Consider the following 14348-nt stretch of genomic DNA (forward strand, 5'->3'; position numbering starts at 1 on the left):
AGGATGGTCTCGATCTCCTGACCTCGTGATCCGCCCGTCTCGGCCTCCCAAAGTGCTGGGATTACAGGCTTGAGCCACCGCGCCCGGCCGAAATATTTGATTTTCAATAAAGGCATCAAAGAAATCCAGTGGAGAAAGGAGAGAGTTAACATACGGTGCTGGGATAATTGTGTAATCATATGAAAAAAAATTAATTTCCATACTATATATAAAACTTAATGTGGCCAGGCACAGTGGCTCATGCCTATAATCCCAGCACTTTGGGAGGTCGAGGCAGGTGGATTATCTGAGGTTAGGAGTTCAAGACCAGCCTGACCAACATGGTGAAACCCTGTCTCCACTAAAAATACAAAAATTAGCTGGGTGTGGTGGCGGGTGCCTGTAATCCCAGCTAATTGGGAGGCTAAGGCTGGAGAATTGCTTGAACATGTGAGGTGGAGGTTGCAGTGAGCCAACATCGTGCCACTGCACTCCAGCCTGGGCAACAGAGCAAGACTCCGTCTAAAGAAAAAAAAAAAAAAATTAATCCAAGGTAAATTAGAGACCTATGTGTAAAAGCTAAAACCATAATATTTTCAAAGGAAAACATGGGAGAATATCTTCATGACTGGGAGTAGCCAAAGATTTTGTTTTAATTCATGGAAAGAAATAACTATAAAAGAAAAATGTGATAAATTAGACTTCATAAAAATTAAAACTTTGGTTCCTCAGAAGACACTATTAAGTGCAGTGACTCATGCCTATATCCTAGCATTTTGGGAGGCTGAGACAGGCGGATTGCTTGAGCCCAGTAGTTCAAGACCAGCCTGGGCAACATGGAAAAAAAACAAAAACAAAAAAAAACCCTGTTTCTACCAAAAAAATTTAAACTTAAAAAAAAAATGAACAGACAAGTCTGAGAATAGCAATATTAACTATCTGAAAAATATTTGAAGAGAAACTTCAAAAAAAAAAAACAGATGAGTGGCTGAAAAGCACATGAAAAATGTCCAGTATGTCATCAAAGAAATGCTAATTTAACTCACAATGAGATATTACTATACACTCATCAAAATGGCTACAATTAAGTTGACAGACAATCATAAATGTCAGCAACTAAAACTCTCATACATGGTGGGAAAAGAGTTTGCCAATTTCTTATAAAGCTGAATATGCAACTATCCAATGATCCAAAATGACTTGTACAAGAATATTCACAGCATCTTGTTCATAATAGCCCCAAACCTGAGATGGCCCAAGTGTCTGTCAGTAGGAAAATTCATAAACACACTGGGGCACATTCATGCAATGCAGTACTATCCTGCACTGAAAAGGGTATGCAGATATACACAGCAACATGATGACTCTCAAAGGCCAGATGTAAAAGACCACAGACTGCATGAGCCCATTTAAGTTCAAGAAGAGGTAAAAATTAAAGTATAGTGGGAAAGAAAGTTAAAACAGTGGTTGCCTCTATGCGGGGGTGGGGACTAACTGGGAAAAGGCATGAGAAAACTTGCTGAAGTAAGGGTAAGTGTCTACATCTCTTTTTTTGGGGGAGTGCAGTGGTGTGATCACAGTTCACTGTAACCTTGAACTCCTGGGCTGAATTATCTTCCCATCTCAGATTTTCAAGTAGTTGGGACTATAGGCACCCATTGCCATGCCCTACTAATTTTTTCAGTCTTTTGTAGAGATGGGATCTTGTGATGTTACCCAGGCTGGTCTTGAACTTGTGGGCTCAAGCAATCCTCCTAGCTTGGCCTCCCAAATTGTTGGGATTATAGGCATGAACCATCATGCCTGGTGGATCCTACATTTCAACAGGAGTTTAGGTCAAACTCAACGCTCAGTGAATATACACTTAAAATTTGTATACTTCATTTTACATAAATTTTGTATCAAAAGAATGAATTAAACAGGTTGAACTCTAGTTTACGTATCCTGAAGTACTTAGTGAAGTGTTTCTGCAGTGCACTAAAAAGACAAATGATAGATGGGTAGAAGAATGAATGGATGACTATTTGTGTACTGATTGTTATTCTGAAAATGTCGTAACAGGTTAGGAAAAAACGTGAGCCATGGGTCAACTCCTAAGAGATCACGCAAGCCGCAGAGATAAGCACTGGCTGCCACAGATCTTCAAAGCCAGGAATCTGCCGGGGAAGGACAAACTCACCTTATCTTTGTATGTATCTGGCAATGACTTGGCCGTCTCTGTGTCTTCAGGAAGATTAATATAAAATCCCAGGATGTCTCCCTGCCCATAGCCAGAAGAGTAGTGTTTGCCAATGGACTGGTGGAACTTGGTTCCTTTTTTGCTCCGCCAAGAATAGCTAAATTTATCATAACCTAAAGGAGCTTGAAGGTTACCTGTCCCAATAAAAAGATACACAGGAAGTCAGAAGATTGCAAGTCAAACCTGGTTTGCTGAAGGAAAAAGATCCTATTGATGTTTTTTAATTTTGTAAAATTGCTTAAAAACTTTCTCACAAGCAAAGAGTTACAAAAACATCCCGGGAATTGCAAACCAGCTCAACTCTCAGGAGCTGAATTCTAAGCCCACAATCTGGTAAACCAAACAGCCTTGAAGCCTTAGCCCTTGGCCAGATGGTCTATCCTCTCTATCTGCTGTGATGTCCATATTAAGGCCCCAGCTTACCTAGGGGCTGGGACCAACCCAGTCTGGCAGCGGTATCTGGTGGCATCTCATCCACGGTGATTTCAAAGTACCAGGCACCTTTCCGAACTCCATGAGAGGCCCTCACCATAGAGTAACCTTTCTCTCCAACCACAGTCAGCCGGTCATCTGAGATCTTTAACTGGGGAGCTGTGGTGAGAGATTAAAACAAGGCCTGCAACTTATTTGAGGTTCTTGGGGACAACTGCTACAAAAACATTAGTCCAATAAAACAAAATTTAAAAATCACAAATATCAGGTCAGATGTTTGAGGAGTTTAAAAATCTCAACATAAGATACTGGCAAAGAATGAGAAAGCAACAAAAAAGAGAAAGTTGTTAGGTTACCTAGTTTTTATTCCATGTGATTATCCTTTTTTTTTTGAGATGGAGTCTCGCTCTGTCGCCCAGGCTGGAGGGTAGTGGTGCGATCTCGGCTCACTGCAACCTTCACCTCCCGGGTTCAAGCAATTTTCCTGCCTCAGTCTCCTGAGTAGCTGGGATTATAGGCGCATGCCACCACGCCCAGCTCGTTTTTGTATTTTTAGTAGAGACAGGGTTTCACCATGTTGGTCAGGCTGGTCTTGAACTCCTGACCTCGTGATCTGCCCACCTTGGCCTCCCAAAGTGTTGGAATTATAGGCGTGAGCCACTGCACCTGGCTTTTTTTTTCTTTTTTTTGAGACAGAGTCTCATTCTGTAGCCCAGGTTGGAGTAGAGTGGCATGATCTTGGCTCACTGTGATCTCCGCCTCCCAGGTTCAAGCAATCCTTCTGCTTCAACCTCCTGAGTAGCTGGGATTACAGGGACCTGCCACCACGCCCGGCTGATGTTCATATTTTTAGTAGAGACAGGGTTTCACCATATTGGTCAGGCTGCTCTTCAATTCCTGACCTCAGGTGATCCACCCACATTGACCTCCCAAAGTGCTGGAATAACAGGCTGAATCACTGCGCCTGGCCTACATTTGATTATATTTAAGACATCTGATTGATATTAATTATACTGCATATTGCCTAAAATATAAAAACCAATGGTGATAAGTTTGGAACTTAATTTGAATAAATTTTTGTTTAAGAGATTTAACTTTTTTTTTTTTGAGACAGAGTATCGCTCTATTACCTGGGCTGGAGTGCAGTGGTGTGATCTCGTCTCACTGCAACCTCTGCCTCCCGGGCTCAAGCAATCCTCCCACCTCAGCCTCCCAAGCAGCTGGGACTATAGGCACGTGCCATCATGCCCAGCTAATTTTTGTATTTCGTTTTTTTTTTTTTGTAGAGATGGTGTTTTGTCATGTTGCCCAGGCTGGTCTTGAACTCCTGGGCTCGAGATCTGCCCGCCTTGGCCTTCCAAAGTGTTGGAATTACAGGAATTACAGGCGTGAGCCATCACACCCATCTCTTTTTTTTTTTTTTTTTAGAGCCAGGGTCTTGCTCTCTTACATAGTCTGGAGTGTAGTGGCACAACCACAGCTCACCACAGCCTTGAACTCGTGGCCTCAGGTGATCTTCTTGTGTTGGCCCCCCAAGTAACAGGATTACAGGTATGAGCCATTGTGCCTAGCCTCTTAACTAGTTTTTTTTTTTCCCCCTTGAGATAAGGTCTCATGCTGTTGCTCAGGCTGGAATGCCGTGGCGTCATCTTGACTCACTACAGCCTTGAATTCCTAGGCTCAAACAATCCTCCTGCCTCAGCCCCCAAGTAGCTGGTACTACAAGTGCTACTACACTCAGCTAATTTTTTGTAGAGACAGGGTTTGGCCACGTTGCCCAGGCTGGTCTCAAACTCCTGGACTCGAGCAATCTGCTCTCCTTGACCTCTCAAAGTTTTGGGATTACAGGCATGAGCCACTGCATGTAGCCTTAACTGTTTTAATACAATTTCAGACTTTCAAAAAATAGTAGAGTCCTAGTGTGTGCTTCACTCAGTTTTTCCAAATGTTCACCTCATGTATAATCATAACATAATCATCAAAACCAGAAAATTAACAACACTATTAAATAATCCATAGATCTTCTTAAAATTAAGCCAATTATCCAAGTAATAACCCCTTTTCTGGCCCAGGTTCTAATCCTAGATTCTACATTTCATTTAGTTGTCATGTCTCCTTAGTCTCTTCCAATCTCAAACAGTTCCTCAACCTTTCATAAGCTTGACACTTTTAAGAATATTGGTCATTTCAGTTTGCAGAATGTCCCTCAGTTACATTTGTCTGGTGTTTTCTGTTTTCTCTCTCTCTTTTTTTTTGGGAGATAAGAGTCTCGCTCTGTCGTCTAGGCTGGAGTGTGATGGCGCAGTCTCAGCTCACTGCAACCTCCGGCTCCCGGGTTCAAGCGATTCTCCCGCCTCAGCCTCCTGAGTGGCTGGGATTACAGTTGCCTGCCATAATGCCTGGCTAATTTTTGTATTTTTGTAGGGATGGGGTTTCACCATGTGGACCAGGCTGGTATCAAACTCCTGAACTCAGGTTTTCTACCCACTTCAGCCTCCCAAAGTGCTGGGATTACAGGCGTGAGTCACTGTGCCTGACCTGGTGTTTTCTCATTTTAAGGTCAAGGTTATTGTTACTTTTACTCAGGAACTCCAATGAGGTAATGTTGTGCCCCTCAGTGTATCACATATGCAATCAAAATAGTGATGTTCACTCTGGTCACTTGATCAAGATGATGCCTGCTAGGTTTCTCCACTGCGAAATGACAATTTTCCTTTTGTAATTAATATCTCAGGAGATGAACAGGTATTTAAGACAATCAAGGAAATCAGATTATGAACTGAATTTGGATAGCAAGGTATTATTTCGGTTATAAAACAAAATATCTGCATTTTTTTTTTTTTTGAGATGGAGTTTCATTCTTGTCACCCAGGTTGGAGTGCAATGGCACAATCTCGGCTCACTGCAACTTCCACCGCCTCCCGGGTTCAAGAGATTTTCCTGCCTTAGCCTCCTGAGTAGCTGGATTACAGGCATGTGCCACCACATCCGCTTTGTATTTTTAGTAGAGATGGGGTTTCTCCATGTTGGTCAGGCTGGTCTTGAACTCTCAACCTCAGGTGATCTGCCCGCGTCAGCCTCCCAAAGTGCTGGGATTACAGGCTTGAGCCACCGCGCCCGGCCGCTTTGTATTTTTAGTAGAGATGGGGTTTCTCCATGTTGGTCAGGCTGGTCTTGAACTCTCAACCTCAGGTGATCTGCCCGCGTCAGCCTCCCAAAGTGCTGGGATTACAGGCGTGAGCCACTGCGCCCGGCCCCAATAGCCGCATTTTTTTAAGAGGTGCATAGTTGTTAGCGTATATAGGGTGATATGTATTTTTTTAATTCAGAAAAAGAACAAACAAACAGATAAAGCAAACATGGCAAAATCTAGAACTGTTAAAATCTGGGTGAAAAGTGTATAAGGTATCGCTATAATTTGGGTATTTGACCCTCCTAAGTGCAGGTTGAAATTTGATCCCAATGTTGGAGGTGGGGTCTGAAGGCAGGTGTTTGGGTCATGAGGGCAGACCCCTCAAGAGCAGATTAATGAGGAGTGTGGGGGTGTGAGTGAGTTTTCACTCTGTTAGTTTCTGAGGAGCTGGTTGTTAAAAAGAGCCTGGCACCTCCCTCCCTGTCTTGCTTCCTCTGCCATCTCATGCCTGCTCTGCTTTGCCTTCTGCCATGAGTAGACATGCCTGGGATCCTCACCAGAAGCAGACACTGGTGCCATGCTTCTTTCAGCCCAATAAGCCTGTTTTCTTTACAAATTACCCAGCCTCAGGTTCTCCTTTGTAGCAACACAAAGGGACTAAGACAGGTATTCACTGTAATTCATCTCTCTACCTCTGCATATGGTTTGAATCTTACTTTATTACCAGGCTATTATGTGAGATGAGGGGGCAATATAAACAATCAGGGGAGAACCCCATGACTTCCACAGAAAGAAAAAATGGCAAAAGGTGGGAGAGAATTTCGAGGCTTTGTAGGCTGATTTTATCAGGGAAGGTTGAGGTTGCAGTGAGCCATGATTGCACCACTGCACTCCAGCCTGGGTGGCAGAGACCCCATCTCGAAAACAAACAAACAATGAGGCCAGATGCAATGGCTCATGCCTGTAATCCCAGCACTTTGGAAGGCCAAGGAAGGAGGATCACGTGAGGTCAGGAGTTCAAGACCATCTTGCGCAACACAGTGAAGGAGACTTTGTCCCTAAAAAAATAATTAAAATTTAACTGGGTACAGTGATGTGTGCTTGTAGTCCCAGTTACTTGGGAGGCTAAGATGGGAAGACTGCTTGAGCCAGGAGGTCAAAGCTGCAGTGAGCTGAGATCACACCACTGCACTGCAGCCTGGATGACAGAGCAAAAACCTTTCTCAAAATAAAATAAAATAAAATAAAATAAAAATAAAAATAAATAATTGCATGAAGCAAAGACTATAACACGCTGCTATTCGCGTATAAAAAAGGAGACAAGGCTGGGAGCAGTGGCTCACATGTGTTATCCCAGCACTTTGGGAGGGTGAGATGGGTGGATCACCTGAGTTTGAGACCAGCCTGGCCAACATGGCAAAACCCCACCTCTACTAGAAATACAAAAATTAGCCGGGGGTAGTGGCACACACCTGTAGTCCCAGCTATTCGGGAGGCTTCAGCATGAGAATTGCTTGAGCCAAGAAGGTGAAGGCGGCAGTGAGCTGAGATCACGCCACTATCTTTCAGCCTCAGAAAACAAATCAAACCAAAAAAACCCAAAAACAAACCAAAAAAAAAAAGGAGATAAAAGAATACATACATGTACTGTATCTGCTCATTTGTGAAGAAATACAGGAAGGATAAACTAGAAACTAGAGTGTGGGTGGGAAGATGGTGGAAAAAAGAAAATGAGAAGGGCATTGTAGGGGTGATGAGGGAGTGACATTTTGTAAATCATTCTGTACAACTCTGACTCCCAGAACCATAGTAATGTTTCACACATCCTCACTCCAAACATACATACACAGAAACAATCAACGTGGGAGAATCCAAAATGGCACCAAACACTGGTAAACGAACCTAACTTAACTGGACATGACCACACTAAAGGAAATAGGGAAGAAAAGAACTAATCTAAGTTACCAGTATCTTAGACTGAGTACGGCAAGGCTAAAGAAAAAAAGAGCTATACATAAATGCTATAATCTACTCAGCAAATGTTTCTCCCAGGGGTTAGAAATTCTGAAACTGGCCGGGTGTGGTGGCTCACACCTGTAATCGCAGCACTCTGGGAGGCTGAGGTGGGCAGATCACGAGGTCTGGAGTTCAAGACCAGCCTGGCTAACATGGTGAAACCCTGTCTCTACTAAAGATACAAAAAATTAGCCAGGTGTGGTGGCATGTACCTGTAATCCTAGCTACTCAGGAGGCTGAGGCAGAAGAATCACTTGAACCCGGGAGGCAGAGGTTGCAGTGACCCGAGATCGCACCATTGCACTCAAGCCTGGGTGACAGGGTGAGATTCCATTTCAAAAAAAATAAAGAAATTCTGAAACTACTTTGTGTGCATATTAAATATGAACAAGGTCAAGTATGGTGGCTCACTCCCAAGACCCTGGGAGGCTGAGGCAAGATGATAGCTTGAGCCCCGGAGTTTGAGAACAGCCTAGTAAGACCCCACCTCTAAAAAATTAAAATAAAAAAACCCAGCTAGGTGTGGTGGTGTGTGCCTGTGATCCCAGCTACTCAGGGGGCTGAGGCAGGAGGATCGCTTGAGCCCAGGAGGTTGAGGCTGCAGTAAGCCAGGACTGCATCACTGCATACCAGCCTGAGTGAGACCCTGATCTCTATAACAAAATAAATAAAGTATATTGTGAAATAAATATATTGTAGATAATTATCTATCTAATTATTCACATTTCCCACTGTTGGAGGAAGACGTTACAAATAAGGAAAGGAGGAAGGCTGTCATCCCAGGTATCAATATAAATTGTTATGTGTGTACATGCAGGTTTGTACATACACACGTGCATTTCCTATCTCTGACCACTGAGGGAGTCTAGAAGCAATGACGACTAGTAATAGTACACCTAACACCTAGCTATTAATTTCTATTTGTTTATTTACTTCTTTACTTAAAAAAAAAAAGTAACGCTTCACGAATTTGCATGTTATTCTTGCACAGGGGCCATGCATCTTCTCTGTATCATTCCAATTTTGGTATACGTGCTGTAAGGAAGTGAGCACCTAGATGTTAATTTCTAAACAATATGCTCCAATCAAAGGAACCAGAGCTCAGTGAAGAAGTAGGCCTGGGGCACAGAAAATATAAAATTGGCCAGGAATACCTTTTGATGCCTCAAAGGAAGGAAAATTTTTTTTTTTTTAAAGATGTGGTTTATTGAAATAACACAAGAACCAACTTCTTGAAGAAGCTCTTACTTGCCAAAGCTGGAATAATTTAAACAACAAAATAATCAAAGTATTGGATTACACTCCCTGGAATAAAGTAAATATATATGAGTCCATACTGATACAAATAATAAATTAAATAATGGAAAAGGGAAAGAGGAAATAGAAAATCATCAAACACCACGGTCATAATTGTTGCAGACAATATCCGCTGATGGGTGCTAACATTAGTGGACATAAGTTTAAAAACAAATAAGATATTTGCATAGACAGACTCGATGCATTTTTGCTAAAGACATTTGTTAAGTATAAAGGGAAAGACAGTAGCTTTTTACAGTGGAGAAAGCTAGCAGAATCGCCTTAACCAAATTATCATGGTCAACGTAACCAATAAGACCTACCGACATCACGAATCACATGAGATGATGCTATAAGACATTGTTTCTGTGTTATTCTTCCCCAAACTGCCTAACTTCAGTTTTATCATGAGAAAACATCAGACAAATCCTCACTGAGGAATATTCAACAAAATAACTTTTTAAAACACTTAAAAAATATCACGGTCATGAAAGATAAACAATGGCTTTGGAACTGCAACAGACTAAAGAGAATTAAGTGTGAGTGGAAAAACTGGTAAAATCGAACGAAGGTCTTTCTTTAGTTGTGCTGATAATATTTACCAATGTTAATTTACCAGTTTTGATAACTGTACTACAGTTTTCTAAGATATTATCATTAGGAAAAGCTTGATGAGAAAAAAACTTATTTTTGGCAACTTTACTGCAAGTTTAAAATTAGTTCAAAATAGAAAGTTTGAAAAAACTATATATATGTATATCAAACAGCTGGAGCTTATAGGAAGGAACAGAATTTCCTGCACATTCTGGAGGAATCTAGTCTGAGATGGGGGTAAGGCAGTGGCAACAGACTGAGATGTACACCTAATTCTAGACTGACAAGACTAATGATGGCAGTTCAAAGTAACCCTGCATCCATATGATCTCCAATACTTTACATACCTCGATCATGTAGGGCTAACAAAACCCGTTCATACAAGCAGGCTCTGTAGAGGTCTCCAGGAATAGGTTTTCCTGCCCAGCAGTCAAGTTCCAGCTTCTCGGGGTCAGGGGCATGGGGATCAGGCTCAGCTAGAATATACCCATAGCCATCTTTGTTAAACGGGTGTTCCAAGGGGTAGCCATGAGGGGGAAGGCGCTGAGCAGAAAATAAAGGGTCACTGCAGAAAGGAAAAAATAAAATCAAGAAACTAAAACCCCCTCTAACTCAACTGCATTCAACTGTGTAAGAAAGGCCTCTGGTTTATTAGATTTCAGCTAGAATATATGCAACTTCGTAGCAAATACTTCTCATTACTCAAATAGATAACTCTGCCCTCTTCAGGCAAAACAAGGAAGTGAAAAGGATTAGCTTTATTGAGCAAGGTAGTTTTGGTTAAATTACTTGCAGATTGTGGGTATCTTCCCGGTGGTCTTTAAGCATGAATTGATGTCTATGAAACTGAGCTGGTACATCACGGGGGTGAAGGGAGAAGAGGAATGGGGGTGATTAGGGTGATATTCTTCAGTGTATTGATTACTATAAAGTAATGAACAGAAACTCAGAGACATAAGCACTTGCTATCTTGCTAATCTAAGTAAATAACTTGTGCAGTGAGCTGAGATTCCGTCACTGCACTCCTGCCTGGGCGACAGAGCAGAACTCTGTCTCACAAAAATATATAAATAAGTAACCTGGATTTCATCGTCTCAGTATTAGACAAAGGGAAGGGAAAAGGCATGAGAAGGGAGAAGCAGAAAGTTAAGGAGCTAACATTCAATACCGGTTTCATTCCCTCCCCATCTATCCTTTCTCAAGTCGCCTTAACAGAACTTCACTCCCTAGGTTCCTCAGGCTTATCACCAGAAGACGCTGTCCTTGTTACTACTATAAATTTTGTACTAAGAAATGTATAAAACATAATACTTAAACTTGGGTTTGTTTTTTTGAGACAGAGTTTCGTTCTTGTCGCCCAGGCTGGCGTGCAATAGCGCAATCCCAGCTCACTGCAACCTCTGCCTCCTGGGTTCAAGTGATTCTCCCATCTCAGCCTCCCGAGTAGCTGGGATTATAGGCTCGTGCCCCCAGGCCCAGCTAATTTTTTTGTTTTCTGTTTCAGTAGAAATGAGGTTTCACCATGTTGGCCAGGCTGGTCTTGAACTCCTGACCTCAGGTGATTCACCTGTCTCAGCCTCCCAAAGTGCTGGAATTATAGGCATGAGCCACTGCACCCAGCCTGGGGTTACTATTTTTGTTTGTTTTCGAGACGGAGTTTCACTCTGTTGCCCAGGATGGAGTGCAGTGGCATGATCTTGGCTCACTGACACCCGCCTCCCAGGTTCAAGGGATTCTCCTGCCTCAGTCTCCCAAGTAGCTGGGATTACAGGTGCTCACCACTACACCTAATTTTGTATTTTTAGTGGAGACGGGGTTTTGCCATGTTGACCAGGCTGGTCTCAAACTCCTGGTCTCAAGTGATCCACCTGCCTTAACCTCCCAAAGTGCTGGGATTACACACATGAGCCATCACGCCCAGCCTCCAACCTGTGGTTATTTTGCCCCTCAAAGTGCTCAAGGTTTGGAAAAAATATCGACAGGCTTTTAAATCTTAGAACCTTGAGCTCTTTTCCCTTAACTGGACTTTTCCAGCACCAAATAATACTTAAACAGTGAGGTGGGGTGGGGTGGGCACTCTCCCCACCTCCGGGCCTTCTTGGTGGTCCCTGTGGTCCCTCCATCCTGCTGTTTGCGCTTGGCTCCTCGTCCTTTTCCGCTGCTTCCTGCTGCAATTCCCCCTTTGAAGAGAAGGCAGATCACTTTCAGTGAGCCACGAGGGAAGCACCATGTGGATACTGAAATTCCATGGCGACCAACACACCCAATGTGCATTTGTGTAACACCACAGGAGGATTTCCTTCCAAAGACATACTGGATTTCACACTGGTTTTGAAAAAATCTACTGGGCATCTCACAGTCCCGGAACACTGGGTTCTGGCAATAAGCTCAAATGAATCCAGCACTAGTGATGGTCAGGTTACAGTTTCAACCTTTGTTCGTAATAAACTGCAACTATTAGTATACTTTCTGAGGGTGTGACACAAATGCATTTTCACTCATTCAGATCCCAAACACCCTCAGCTAAAAAGAATGAAAACAACTGTATGGGTACATTTTTTTCCCATCCAAATTAATACAAACACCCATAAAGAGAGACTATCCTCACCGTAAGTCGATATTCACTTGCTTGAACTACACAATATAGTCCATAAACATCATAAAGGCACAATATCTGCTAAAGCATTGAATTGAATATCCAACAAGACAAAATACATCCAACATGGAAAACAGAAACAGAAGTACTAAAAAGGTGTTTCTCTCCAGTACTGCTAGATCTCCATCGTGGTTGCACATGACACAAATAAGAAAGAAGGCTTTCAATTTGCTAGGCAATTTTTAGTTCCATACCCATTCGTCAATATAACATTTATTAAGATTGTGCCAATGTACTAAAATTCAGGTTAGATTAACCTGGTTTGTGGAACTAAAAGCAATTAATATGAATAGACAATTTACGTATTTTATACAAAAAATTTAGCTACATACTAAAGCCACAAGGAATATTACCTTGTGTATTTCTGAAATAGGTACTTTGAAAATTTTGTCCAGTTCAAATTCCTCTCAATTAGTTTTATTTTTCCTTCTTCCAGGAAATGTCCCTGAACTGTAGGAAAACACCTTTACGTAAACAACTGCAGAGTACTAAATCTTAATTTGGGGCAAGCTTGGGAATTACCAGCAGTTCTGCTGCAATAAAAAGGATCAAGACATTGAAGGTGGGTCATATTCTGCATTACAGGACCAGACTTATGCAGAATTTCCTTTGATGAACACCTCAGATGTTATTCTATTTTTCATAAAAGTTTATTTTTTATTTATTTATTTTTTCTGAGACAGAGTCTTGCTCTATCACCCACGCTGGAGTGCAGTGACACGATCTCAGCTCACTGCAAGCTCCACCTCCCGGGTTCATGTCATCCTCCTGCCTTAGCCTCCCGAGTAGCTGGGACTACAGGCGCACGACGCCACGCCTGGCTAATTTTTTGTATTTTTAGTAGAGACGGGGTTTCACCGTGTTAGCCAGGATGGTCTCAACCTCCTGACCTTGTGATCCGCCCACCTAGGCCCCCCAAAGTGCTGGGATTACAGGCATGAGCCACCACGCACGGCAAAAGTTTAATGTTAAATGCTGCAACATCATCATCTCTAGTTTAAGTCACTGTAATAAAAAAAAATTACATTTTTGTTTTTGTTTTTTTTGAGACAGAGTCTTGCTCTGTTGCCCAAGCTGGAACGCAGTGGCATGATCTTGGCTCACTGCAACGTCTGCCTCCTGGGTTGAAGTGATTCTCCTGCCTCAGCCTCCCGAGTAGCTGGGATTACAGGTGTCTGCCACCATGCCTGGCTAATTTTTTTGTATTTTTAGTAGAGATGGGGGTTTCGCCATGGTGACCAGGCTGGTCTTGAACTCCTGGCCTCAGGTGATCTGCCTGTCTTGGCCTCCCAAAGTTCTGGGATAACATGCGTGAGCCACCTCGCTTGGCCACAATTACATTTTTAACTGTCATTTGCATTTTATTATTTTAAGCAGTTTCAGATCCATTCAGAACAGAGCAAACAATACAAAAGAGGGGTAGCTGGCCATGTTAGGCAGAATATGACAACATACAAGCTCTTAAAGACTAACATTAAACTCAACTACTGTTTCATATTAAGTGCTATTGCCGCCATTTTCACAATGCTTCAAAACTATGTAGTTTTAGCTTCTACCACAGCTCAGCAAAAAGCATTTTCCAAACCACAAAATACTTAAGTCTGAGAGGCTGAAAGAAGACAGTGGAGGAATTCACCTCCAAAAGTGGCTCCACCTGTAAGAACAGAAGTGGCACCATGTATTTGTCAAATTTTAACAATTAAAAGAGGAAAATATGTTGTAAAAAGATAAACAACACACTTAGCTATTTCCGACCCATCTTAGAATATTAGTAACAGTAGAAACGATCAGCTATTTAAGTCCTACCACTCCAAAAGACAGGTTAATGATGCCATGTATCAGATGAACAGCTACAATCTCTCAGCCACCCCAACTCGTATTAGATAACCATTAGTAATGAGGGGTTTTCCCATCATTAGATGGGTTAACAGAAGAACAAGCTGCATTGGGTGGTTAATATAGAAATGCTATCACATGAATGAGATGAAGTTTCAGGGCAAGAA

At 42.3% G+C, this 14348-nt stretch overlaps 1 protein-coding gene across 5 annotated transcripts in view; it reads right to left on the minus strand.

The window, feature by feature from the left end:
* Positions 1-14348, minus strand: part of ASH2L (ash2 (absent, small, or homeotic)-like (Drosophila)) — a 45779-nt gene that overhangs the window by 18870 nt on the left and 12561 nt on the right. For all 5 annotated transcript variants that reach the window (XM_011960701.1, XM_011960702.1, XM_011960704.1 and 2 more), the window contains 4 exons: positions 11776-11869; positions 10037-10254; positions 2642-2809; positions 2159-2352 (listed from right to left, as the gene is read on the minus strand). In XM_011960701.1, the coding sequence (XP_011816091.1) occupies positions 2159-2352; positions 2642-2809; positions 10037-10254; positions 11776-11869 (674 nt within the window). The remainder of the gene's footprint in view (positions 1-2158; positions 2353-2641; positions 2810-10036; positions 10255-11775; positions 11870-14348) is intronic.

The sequence above is a fragment of the Colobus angolensis genome, unplaced genomic scaffold (assembly GCF_000951035.1).
Source record: "Colobus angolensis palliatus isolate OR3802 unplaced genomic scaffold, Cang.pa_1.0 Scaffold52, whole genome shotgun sequence".
NCBI classification, from domain to species: Eukaryota; Metazoa; Chordata; class Mammalia; order Primates; family Cercopithecidae; genus Colobus; species Colobus angolensis.